Raw genomic sequence first — 12898 nt, forward strand, 5'->3', positions numbered from 1 at the left:
ACCCCTATCACTACCCCAACCCCTATCACTACCCCAACCCTATCACTACCCCAACCCCTATCACTACCCCTATCACTATCACTACCCCTATCACTACCCCAACCCCTATCACTACCCCTATCACTACCCCAACCCCTATCACTACCCCAACCCCTATCACTACCCCTATCACTACCCCAACCCCTATCACTACCCCTATCACTACCCCAACCCCTATCACTACCCCTATCACTATCCCAACCCCTATCACTACCCCAACCCCTATCACTACCCCAACCCCTATCACTACCCCAACCCCTATCACTACCCCTATCACTACCCCAACCCCTATCACTACCCCAACCCCTATCACTACCCCTATCACTACCCCAACCCCTATCACTACCCCTATCACTACCCCAACCCCTATCACTACCCCTGCTGCAACTCCCTGACCCTGGCCCCCAGCTATGACCACGCCTACCCCAAACCCTCCCCCGCCTGTTCTCCTAGCTGTCACTTAAACTACATCACCACTTTTAATAACCCCACTCTTTATCTCAACCACTATCATCTTATGTACTATTTTATGATTGCTGTAAAGCACCTTGGAATAAGGCCCTTCATAAATCTATATATGTATTCACATATATATTTTTAAGTGGCACTATATTTAGTTACACTCCACCCACCCACCCACTTCACCAACCGGCACTGCCCAGTGTGGTCAAGTTATCGGGGTTACTTGTAAAGTGATAATTTCTCAAAAACCATTGTAAATCAATCTGTTTATATTTTGATAAACACTTTCGACAACACGAAACATTTTCCGAACGTGTAAGTGTGCAGGGTCATTTTGTTTCATCTTACACGGTGCATTCTCTTTCATCTTCCACTTGAAAATGGTATGTTCTGTTATCTGTGCGAAAAGACAACGTGTAAAAAATATATATCACGAAAACACACCGAGTAACACCGTTTGCTTTTAAAAGCAACAGTGAACGAACGTCACAAGTCATGAAGCCATATACTGTGAGAAAATTGTCATCTTCATCACACTCACACGAGATCAAACTGAAACACTTGCGATCTTCCGCACTCGGCTTCACTTGACACGTCAGCAAGTTGAGCTTTGCTGGCTGCCGGTTGGCCTGCAAGATACCAAACGGTACATTTCAATGTTCACTTTTATAAAAAAAAAACATTTGGCTAGTTTTAACGTAAATAATATGGTCTTAATTCACCAATACAGTGAATTGTAACAATCGGTTTTACCCTCTGGCAATAAAACAGGTTGAATTGCATTATATTTCTAAGTTTACTAGGTTTGTTTACTCTTTCATTTGTACCTGATGATGATTGCTGGTGTTGCAATCAAAACGTTGTGCTATTATTTAATTTATTTTTCTTTCTACGTGACTTTACCGAAAGAACCAAAGAGTAATAAAACAGGTGTTAAGATGTTCAAACACCAAACAGAATGCTTTGTCAAGGAATCCTGTCTGCATTAATCACACGTACTTTGTGGTGAACATGCACACAAAAAAACATGCTCTGATAATATATTCATAGTCTTTGAAAGTGATTGGTCCACACCAGAGACAGCTTTCTTTTGAGCCTCGTCTCAAAGTGTTAGACCAGAGGACGCCAAAAAGGCGAACAGGATTCCTTAAAAAAGGATTATGTTTGATGTTTTAACATCTTAACACCTGTTTTATTGCCAGAAAGGGTAAAACCTAATGTTATATTTTCATACTGGCAAGAAAGGTCCCATATCACAGTGAATTGCACTCATATCTGTAGATGTATATGTATGCATTGTGTCCATAACACGATTATTCTTATCACCTGCACTTAGGCTGATAAGAAAACAAGAGTAAAGGCAAATTCATTGTACAATCCGAGCTTTATCAGTGGATTGTGTCCCAAACATCCAGGCTGTGACGAACATCATCCAAATTGGTGGCTTCGACTCATAAGAGTAAAATGCCAAATCCTTCCACTTTGTCAAGGGCTTCCCGCAACTCAGCAGAATGACCCAGAAATTGGTGACAGATTCTGTATTACTGCGCTTATTTGTGGGTTTGACCCAACCCAAATCAACACAAATTTGGTCTCCCAAATGCACGTCATGTATCATCTTATTAGAATCTTTATTTGTCCTGGAAAAATCCGGTTAGCTATGCAGCTCCTCTATCCAGTATAGAGGGGCGGGAACCAGCAAGTGGTGGAAAAGCTAATCGTATTTTCTAAGTTTATTCATGATTCATCGTGTGGCTATAAGGAGTAAAATGAATGGATAAGCACAAACCATAACATCCACCAATAGAGCTCCCACAGCAAAGAAAATAAGAGGAGTTTTATATCATGCAATATACATAATTCATATATAACTTCCCGTCCAAGTGTATCACAACGTATGGGGAAAACTACTCACCACTCCATGGTATATGAGCAAAAATCCATTTCTGACATCACATTTTCTTTTCTGCCACACTTTCCGTATTCTAGAGAGAAAAAAACATAAATGATACGAAGCAACGGCACAAAGTATATACATTTAACAGGATGCCTTCTAATTAAAACACATTTTTATCATTCCCAAGATACACTCAACAATACGCTAGTGTGGAATCACCAGCTAACATAGCGCAGTTGAGGCAGATAATGTTAATCCGCATTATAAACATAATTCATTTTTAAGATACGCATTACGTAAGAGGATGGAGCGATGGTACGGTTGTTCGTGTACGATACTATGATCCAGGCAACCCGAGCTCGATTCCCTAGCCACTGATAACATCAGACCAAGAGGGAGCGACATAAAGAAAACGCAACAAACACCTCTGGAGCTGCCACCGCATTCACTTGCAATTGCTGTGGCAAGGATTGTCACTCAAGGATTGGCCTACTAAGTCATTCTAGGCGCTGCAAAACCCACAGCTGACCTCGTAAGGTGCAAAAAAAATGTCTTTCGAGACACACATGCCAATTGAGTGCTATCCATACCAGCTTTACCCCTCCCCCTTCAACAATCCACACTGATCAGCATTATAAAGCACGCTCAAAGAAAACCCCTGACCAACATGGCACGAGGAGGTCATCATCAAAACAGTGGTTTGTAAAATTATGATCTTGTTCCACAATGAACAATTACCCATCACTCTTCTTCAGAAGGTGTCCACTCTTTTCATTGCCATGAGTTTTGTTTCCCTGCAGCTGATGCAGGCTGTAGACCGCCTGCAGCTTGCCAGCATCCTGAGCATCGAGGCAAATAGGACAGAGGAGGTCATTTGGGCAGTTTTTTTTTGTAAAATGGTTTTCATATTACGTGAAACTTAAATCATTTACGGATGTGCTCTAGATTTTAAGACCAATCTGATAAAAAAAAATCGTAGAATCAGGCACAGACGCAACATTTTGGAAGATCCAAGTTATAAGTTTTAGTTTCAGATTGACTTGAAAACTGGAAGAGATGTCACTATGATGTCACTTCTGCTGTATTCCTGCCAAACATTGTGTTACGTGGCAGAGTAATGTCACTTTTGTAATCACATATTCATATGACAATGTAAACTATCCGAAAACAATCCATCCTTTTCCTTAAAAATAAGAAAATTACGAGATTTTTTATCCGTAATTCATCCGTACTATCAATGCATATTACAATCAAATCTTTCAGAAGATTTAAAGATACTGTAAGCACCATTTTAGCTGGATCTAACAGTGAGCTGAAACGTACACCTTCACAGCTGACACGAACACTGTTGTTGAGATTACAAAGAAATTATTTCAAACCTCCTTGCTCTCCACTTGAAGAGAATCCTTCAACTTGTCCTTCATGGCACACAGCTTCTTACGCTCATCATCTTGTGCCTGCTTGATCTGGAACAGCAACAAGCGAACAATTTATGCAACAGCTGCGCATTCCACCAACACTGTTAATGAGCGTTTTTGAAATGAGCTCTTATAATAGGCCTGGCCCTCATCTCAGGCTGTGTGCTACTTCACCTGGCTGAGGAAATGCATGTCCTTTGTACTCAACAAAACTACGAAATGAAACTAATTAAAAAAAAGTACAAGGTAAGGCCCACTGAGCTATAAAGCTCTTATTCAAAAGTCACCTGGCCACAAAATAATAGCTCAACCAAGGGGCTTATCAGGTGGAAATTTATAGCAGCCAAATACTCCACACATGTGTTTCTAAAAGTGGAGGGAAAAACCAGAGTAGACGGAAAAAAATCCACGTGACTACAGGGAAAACAAGATCGAACTCATGATCTCCTTCGTGTTATTGTTGTATGATTACAACTAGCATAGTACATACGCCTTCAGGTTTCAAACTGCAAGGTGCTCATTTGAGGCTGAGCCGACCTAGGGGAGGGCCAGCACCGTTTCAGATAATCATCACTGGTGGTGGCCATGAATGGGAATCGAACACGGGTCGCCGAGTTCGTAGCGCAGTGCAATAGCCTTCGCTACCGGCTTCCCATTCACACCCCTCTTCACCGACACATAACTGACATGGCATGGGGAGGGCCTTTATCCAGCAGTGGATTCACAAAGTGCTGTACATAATAAATACACATTCTATACATGTATTATATAAATAAATTGGTAACATGGCAAAGGGTGATAGAATGTAATGGTTCAATGTGCAGAGACTCGGTTGTAAAAACACACCCACACGTTTATGCAACAACAACAAAATTGTGGTGAGGGAAGTTTTTTCACAGTGGGAGGTGGGGGTGGGGGGAGAGTTCCACTCTTAACTGAAAGTAAAAGTGACGTGCATTACAACTTCCATGTTTTGTTTTATGAGCGACTTACATTTGTTAGTTCTGCTGTGAGGTCTTCAACTGAGCCTTTCAGACTCTCAACTATTTTTAAACTGTCCTGGAAAAAACTGTCGACAACAAATCACATACTTCACACAAAGCTTCATACACGCATTCATGAGCGAGAAAAAAATGCGTCAAAACCAACAGTAATTGTGGGTATTCTATGTTTGGTAACATCTCCGTGTATATATATAGTGTATATGTGGAAAACTGCACTTTAAAATGTAACCAATTCAAAAGGCACCTGGAATGAGTGTGGTAGAGTTTGATCAAATGCTGAAGAAAATCGGCCCCTTTCTTCGATTGAATCTCATTCACTTTGATCAGATACTGTGGGAAACAACATCACACAAATAAAGGATGCAAAATGACGCAGTTGTCAGTTGAAATCCACTTGATTCCTAAAACAATCGGGCAATAATCAACATCAGCATTCCCACGCATAAAGGCTGGGTTGCGCTCATCTCTAGTGGAGAGTTCTAAGCTAGTAGTGGCCATTCTATGTTCTTATGACAGGGACAAATGTATTCATGTGCAACAGTCACCATACCATCGGCCAGCCGCCTCATTGTCACTCTACCGTTGCTTCTATCATTGTGACTTGTTCCCATCAACTTCACTCGTTGATTCTTCCGACCATGCTGAAGATCCAATCTAGCAGACCGAATGCACTGTCTCACCTAAAATGTTCTACACCACCAGACCACAGAGGTCCAAATATAATCTCGAACTGCTCCAACTTTGGAATTCCCTCCGATCTTCTCTTTCACCCGAGTTATTAATCTTGCACAATTCAAGAAACATCCTACAACGAACTGTCTTTCGAAAGTGCCGTTCGTTGCTGGCTGCTTGGCAATTTAGGCCTTTCGACTCGTACTCCGATAAGCATGGTTGGCTACATACGGTGCGAAAGAAGTTCGCCATATATACTCAGCATCCGTGATTAAAAAACATTATAACCGGCGGACAAGTTCTGTTCAAAAAATTGTCCAGAGGGCAGAAATGACTCATGTGATAACAGCACGCATCCCCTTGGGCATGCAACTCAGCAGCCGTGGTCCCATTGCTCAACACAGTCTTGCGTCGCTGCCACTTTGTGGGTGGAGAATCCTTATCAGAGGTAGACACAGGACGCACCTCGCACATCTGCAACTGCACAGCTTTCCGCTCACGCTCCATGTCCTCTTCCTTCTCTGTTTTGGACCTTGGGGTGTGTCAGAACAAAAGAATACGTCACTCAGGGGCCACGATTTCAGGAGACCTCCATTTGTTTTTGAGCAGTTGAACGTATCGTAGGTATAGAAACTCGCATAACTCACATTTTGGTTTCATAGTCCTTCCACGTTTTGTCAAATGATTTTTTAAGGTCCTGTAAAAAATATACAGGGCATCGTTTTCAGTGTAAAGCATCTATCGTGAGGATGTTTATCTAGACTGGAAGAATCCGATGAGCTATGAAGCTCTCTTTCACAGATGTCGAGTGGGACAATACCACTGTGTATCAGGTTACATTCAAGATCACTCACCCCCTTGACTTCCTTCAAGTCACCTTTCAGCAGAGTATCCAAGGAGAACACGATAACATTGTTTACTTGTCGGTTCTGAAATCAAGATAAAAAAAATATACGAGTTTAACTTGGACTGAATAGCGATTTTGTATGCACGTAAATATTTGCATGTGAGCAAATCACCCGGAATTCAACCGATCTCATCAGATCTCGGAAGACAAGCAGGCTTGTGCTCTGGATAGCGTTTGGATGGGAGACTACCGTGCACTAGTTGTAGGCGTTGTGGGAAGAAGAGAGCAGTGTGATAAAAAACGAATGTTGTTCAGCACTCCAAACACCTCCACCAGCATGCACTGACCATGTTGGTGAAGTATGGTCACATTATCCCTCATGGCCCATAGGGTTCTCATCCAGCAGAGGATAATAAAAAAAAACAATGGGCTGTAAATAAACATTCGCTCGACAATGTGTCAACGTAATTTTCATTCCAAGTAATAGTTCCCCAAGCAAAAAACCGGAAGCGGTGTTTGATAATAAAACTGTTTCATTGTTACTGTACTACACCTGTGCACAGGGCAGCAACAGTCATCACAGCACCACGCGATATGTGATTATGCCATGTTTCATATTGGGCGTTTCCACATGAACTGCACTTGTGGTTCCACCCAGATTGTATTAAAATGTGCTCGGCGAGCAGTACCATGCTCTTCAGATGCGATGACAGCTCCTTTGTGTAGACGGAGAATTTGAGGAAAGCCGTGGCCAGGTGTGGTTCTTCCCTCTCCAAATAGTTGTTTCCAAACTTCTCCAGGTAATTTGAAAAGAGCTCCTCGTTTTCAACGTATGCTGAAAGGCAATACGCGCACGGCAAGGTTCACAACATATGAACCCATTTGGGTCTCTTTAATATAATGATTGTTAAGGTAGAACTGTACATTTGCATGATCCGGCCAGATGGCAACGTTGATAGATAGAGCGTGCTGCTCAAAGTAGGAACGTTTTGGGTTCAAATCCTGATCAGCCCTACATGCCTCTAGAGTCGTTCAAATTAGATACATTATAGTAGTTGTATGGTGAGATAGTGATTTAAAATCTCAGAATTATTATTAGTACTGTTTACATTTTTTTAAGTGGTTTTAATTCAAAGTAAATGAGGATTTTGCTTATTGAAACATTGCACCACAGTATTCATCAACATGGTCAAAAGGTAAATCCTGAGTCGGCAGAGTGAGTGACACACAATCAGAAGATTGTGAGTTCAAATCCTGGTTGCAGGTTGACTAAAGCTAATCATTCCCGTGGGATACATAAAAGAGGGAACATATTTAGGAATGTGCAATTCTAACCACTGAATAAGAGATATAAACAGCAGACGAACTGTGTACCCCATGCTCAATTAAACAGGAAAACTATTTTAATTTGCGAATATTTCCCCATGCATACACATAATGGCGTGCATTTGGTTAGAGTAAATAGGTGTATAGCCTTACAACGTCAACGTATGTTCAGTCACGTGCACACTGCCAGTCAGTTGAATACCACCACGCACTAGTATACCAGTGGTATAGCAGTCATCTGTTTTGGAGATGTTTTAATTAACTAAGCTCTGATTAGAATTGTAATGAAGCAATCCTCTATAATTGTGTTGAGTACTTTGTCCTGAGGTGCACATGGTCTTGACGTATTTCTTCATCTTCTGCAAGCACCCACGATCAGTTTCCAGCGCCTGAGGAGACATTTGACATCAGGTTAGGGACCAATCAATCAATAAATCATCCCTCGAAAAGACAACAATTCCACTGCTGCTGTTTGCTCAAAATGGACATGATATCCCCAGTTACTGCCTTTTCGCAATAATGCGCACGTTTGCTCTAATTACGCTACGGACAACATTGTATTAACAAGCACGCGGCCTATGTTGGCAGATAATATGGGATTAATTAAACCCTCCAGGACTTAACAGGGAAGTGTGTAGGCTGAACAAAGGAGATTGCATGGCAGTGCCAGTCCCCGCATCACGTCTGAACTCATTCTGCTCGATTTTAGTTACCGGACGAGTGCAATACATGCGTGTGCGTTACCTGCTTCAGTTGTGCACGTACTGCAAGACGAGATAGATGTAGTTTTAGCATTTTTATTTTAAGCGTTATTGTTATTTTAAATGTAAAGTAAACTCGGAGAAATTATACATCTTTTTCACGCGAGTTTTAGTTTGCTAGCAACGAGCCCCCCACTAGCCTTCAGGTGAGACACAGCCTGCAGCATGGATATTGTGCAGGAGAAATGTCAAATATGCGTTGGGAATGTCAATGCCACGTTGCGATGAAAAAACACACCAGAATAAATAAATGCCTTACTAAAACACAAAACACACTAAAACACAACATGAAACAAATACCTTACTAACAAGACGTTCGCTAGTCGTGGACATGTGATAATTATACGTATTGTGGCCTCAGTATCCTGGTGCGGGGGGAGCAGTGGTGTTGATTGGGGGGCCATCATACCAAAAAGACTGAAACGACTGATTTAGTTACATTTAACATTAATATCAGTGAGAGAGCAGTGCAGTACTCTATTTTGTATCTAAAGGCTGTTTGCATTCCGAAGAAAAACATTTCCACAAAATACATATTTTTTTTTAAATTCATCATTTCAATCACAGAAGCTGCAGCAGCCAAACGGTGTTTTCACAGTTGCTCCCACAACAGCATTACACACAATTACGCAATGGACACACATCACAAGGATCATTTCCTTTCCAGTTAGAATGGACTTGTGGACAGTTTTTTTTTCCCCCCAGTGCGGTATGAAGGTCAGAATAAAAAAAAAACTCACTGAGAACATGCCACACACAAGGTAACATTTTTGAAACATATATATACTTTGTGTATATACCAAGGCTGATGATTCTGCAGTAACCCATGCCAGCAAAGCACAACCAGTCTAAGCACATGCCTTTTGAGTCACCTAAGCTAGCGATGGCATATGAGACATGCAGTCACATGCCCTACACACCCTGCCATTATTTAGGGCCCCTGACACATTTTCTCAATCCCAGCCCTTCCGTGTGCAGCAAGTGAACCAAAACAGCACTCACTATCTCCCACGTGCCCTCTCTGTCAGTCGAACACGCCGAGGTGTGGAGCAAGGAAACAGTCTTGGTTAGGGCACAGATAAACCAGCACGACCCTCTGTAATCAGAGCGCATTGGCCCAGACAGAGAGACATCGAGACAGTGTCCGTATGTGCGGTGGTGCAATTGCAAACGTGTTAGACACGCGCTCCCACGGCAGAAGCCTGCCTCAAAAGCTTTCCTAAAAACGAGATGCCGGAGGAATTTGGTCACCAAGATCGACCCACGCACAATGCTCAAGTGTGCAGATCTGAAACGACCGCAGTGTGTACATTCTCACACACACCCAATACATTCTCGCACACACCCAATACATTCTCGCACACACCCAATACATTCTCGCACTTGCAGAAATTTCAGATTCCTTACCCAAAGTGGCAACTCAGAAGTTTCATGAACACCTTTGGCAGACAACACGTTGGTAATACACCCTATTTAGCGGTGACCACGATTTGAAGCGACGACACATTCAGATGCTTCATACGAGACGTTTAAGACAACGTATTTATGTTGCCGCTGCTCACTGCTATTTGCCACTATCAGACATCACTGCAGCTGATGCAGGAAAGCCAAACAGTAACCCCCCCCCCTCAGCTTGACAATAAATATATTATGAACTTAACACGTTATGCAAAAACTGCAGTTTATATTTGCATACAACTCTCTCGCACCCTTCCGTCACTATCAAACTACGGCATGCATTACAAACAAAGTAGTTTCAACTGGACAGTACAGTATTACATTAGAGTTAGAGATCACACTATTAATCGTGGATTTACAGGATGGTCCAGGCGTCTTGTGACCCCAAATTAATTGACCCCTAACAAGTGTGTTTTTTCTTTGTAACATTAATTTATGTTTTAAGTAAACCTCACTTTGAAAATATAAAGTTTTAGATAATTAAATTGGGGGTCACAGGCCATCTGGACCACCCTGTATATTTAATGGTGCAAAGATTAAAATCCAAGACTCTTTTTATGGTCAATTACTGTACTTGGGCCACTGGGATGATCAAGCAGATGACGTCGCCATGCTCCACCCATAACTTTCCACCCAGCGGCACACGTGAGAGCAGTCATGAGATTGATGAGATGAACTTTCCTAACTTTTTGGTGATGAGCAATTTGTCCAGTAGTCGATTCAATCATCGGTAGTGCAATTACTTAAATAATCACATAGCCCAGCTCTGAATTATAGTATAATTAACACGAGCCATGCCAAAGTTTACAAAAGTTATACAGTTGCGACGCTATGGTTGAAAATTGATTCATTGCTCTACCACTTGAGTTTACATGCAGAACAGTACTTGCAAAAGCAATGCGCTCTATTGCAGGGTAACAGGAATGAGAAATAGGAGATGCATGGCAGCATGAGCAAATGCATCAAATAAGACCCACAAGCTAAAATGAGGAGGTATATTTTGGGAAACCCAATCACTGCTCCAATATAGTGTTTTGGCTGTGACGTTCCTACGTGGAGTCAAACATTCCACAACTACCAAATTACTTTTTTATTTAAAGCTTTCGTGACTGCAGGCATTCATATTATTGGTTCTTTCGGTAAAGTCACGTAGAAGGGAAACAATAAAATAGTAAAAAATATAAAACAATAAAATTCTCACGACGTTTCAACTGCAACACAAGCAATCATCATCAGGTGTGAAAACCACAACAAGAAAATTTGAAAAAAGTGGCGGGTTTTTTTACGTTAGCACCACGGAGAGAGATTTGACAGTTTGTTCAGATGGACGAGTCCATCTATTTTCAGAAAAGAGTAGGAGGGAGACGAAAAATAATGGATGCGGTCTGAAAGCCACCTTAAGCGTGATCAATCAATTAAGACCCGAAATGGTTTATCAAATCCTTCCAATGATTGCTAAGCCAGAATCCATCGTCTCGGTTGAAATTGTCTCTGTGTTTGTATATGTGGATAGCCTCATGAACGAATCTCTCATGGCAGCCAGATGGCTTGCAAAGAACCTCTGTCTTGGAGAAGTCAATGTCATGTGAACCTACTGAATTATAACAGTGATCTGCCACGGCCGAGGTGTTGGTCCTACCGTGTTTCAGGTCTGCCTTGTGTTCACGAATGCGGTCCGAGACATGTCGTTTGGTTTCTCCAATGTAACTACTACCACAGAGGCAACTTAGTTTGTAGACGTCAGGGTACTGTATGTCCGGAATCACATCTTTTACAGACGGAACCAGATCACAGATTTTATATGTGTTGAATCGGACCTGGATCTTGTGTTTGTTCAAGATTTTGGAGATCTTTTTTGTGATCCCCGCAATGTAGGGTAAAGTGATGGTTTTGAAAGGATCCTCAAGAGGGTCCTTCTTCATGGTTGGAGTGATAGCTTTGCGGATTGTGTAGTCGGAATAACCATTAGCCTTAAGAGCTTGGTGTACATGCTTGAGTTCACTGGCTATGTTCCTGGTCGGATATGCATTGGGCTCTATGGTGCGGAGTCTTGATAAGATAATTCTTCTGGGATGGATGGTGGTGGGAATCCGGTTTTAGGTAAGCATTCGTATGGGTAGCTTTTCTGTAGACAGAGTGGCTCATTGAACCATCAGGTCTCTTTTTTATTAGGACATCCAAAAAAGGTAGCTTGCCATCTTTTTCGACTTCCATGGTAAATCTGATGGCTGGGTGTATGGAATTGATGTGGTCGAAGAATTGGTCTAGAGCAGGCCGGCCATGTGGCCAGATGACAAAATTGTCATCCACGTACCTCTTCCATAAGGTTGGGCGCAGAGTGGCAGTCTGGATGGCGTCAGTCTCAAATTTCTCCATGAAAATGTTGGCTACAACCGGAGATAGGGGGTAGCCCATTGGGGTGCCCTCAGTTTCTTTGTAGAAAGTTCCATTCCAAGTGAAGTATGTATTGGTTAAGCAGTGTCTTACCAGGGGGGGGGGGTACCTCAGTGTTTAGTCCTTGATGAACCAAGTCTTCAATGAGCTACCTTTTTCGGATGTCCTAATAAAAAAGAGACCTGAAGGTTCAATGAGCCACTCTGTCTACAGGAAAGCTACCCATACGGATGCTTACCTGAAACCGGATTCCCACCACCATCCATCTCAGAAGAATTCCCTCATAAAGACTCTCCACCATAGAGCCCAATGCATATCCTACCAGGAACATATAGCCAGTGAACTCAAGCACGTACACCAAGCTCTTAAGGCTAATGGTTATTCCGACTACACAATCCGCAAAGCTATCACTCCAACCATGAAGAAGGACCCTCTTGAGGATCCTTTCAAAACCATCACTTTACCCTACATGGCGGGGATCACAAAAAAGATCTCCAAAATCTTGAATAAACACAAGATCCAGGTCCGATTCAACACATTACATAAAATCCGTGATCTGGTTCCATCTGTAAAAGATGTGATTCCGGACATACAGTAGCCTGGCATCTACAAACTAAGTT

The 12898-nt window shown here is 42.1% G+C and overlaps 1 protein-coding gene across 2 annotated transcripts in view; it reads right to left on the reverse strand.

Moving 5' to 3' along the window:
• Positions 1-12898, reverse strand: part of LOC116941627 (arf-GAP with SH3 domain, ANK repeat and PH domain-containing protein 2-like) — a 49306-nt gene that overhangs the window by 27633 nt on the left and 8775 nt on the right. For both annotated transcript variants that reach the window (XM_032952883.2, XM_032952884.2), the window contains exons 2-13: positions 7982-8054; positions 7029-7174; positions 6347-6421; positions 6140-6189; positions 5958-6024; positions 5065-5150; positions 4810-4885; positions 3778-3864; positions 3137-3237; positions 2417-2486; positions 1043-1130; positions 850-898 (exon numbers count right to left, since the gene is read on the reverse strand). In XM_032952883.2, the coding sequence (XP_032808774.1) occupies positions 850-898; positions 1043-1130; positions 2417-2486; positions 3137-3237; positions 3778-3864; positions 4810-4885; positions 5065-5150; positions 5958-6024; positions 6140-6189; positions 6347-6421; positions 7029-7174; positions 7982-8054 (968 nt within the window). The remainder of the gene's footprint in view (positions 1-849; positions 899-1042; positions 1131-2416; positions 2487-3136; positions 3238-3777; positions 3865-4809; positions 4886-5064; positions 5151-5957; positions 6025-6139; positions 6190-6346; positions 6422-7028; positions 7175-7981; positions 8055-12898) is intronic.

This window comes from Petromyzon marinus, chromosome 12 (assembly GCF_048934315.1).
Source record: "Petromyzon marinus isolate PM22_M1 ecotype Great Lakes invasive population chromosome 12, UKy_Petmar_22M1.pri1.0, whole genome shotgun sequence".
Classification (NCBI taxonomy): Eukaryota; Metazoa; Chordata; class Hyperoartia; order Petromyzontiformes; family Petromyzontidae; genus Petromyzon; species Petromyzon marinus.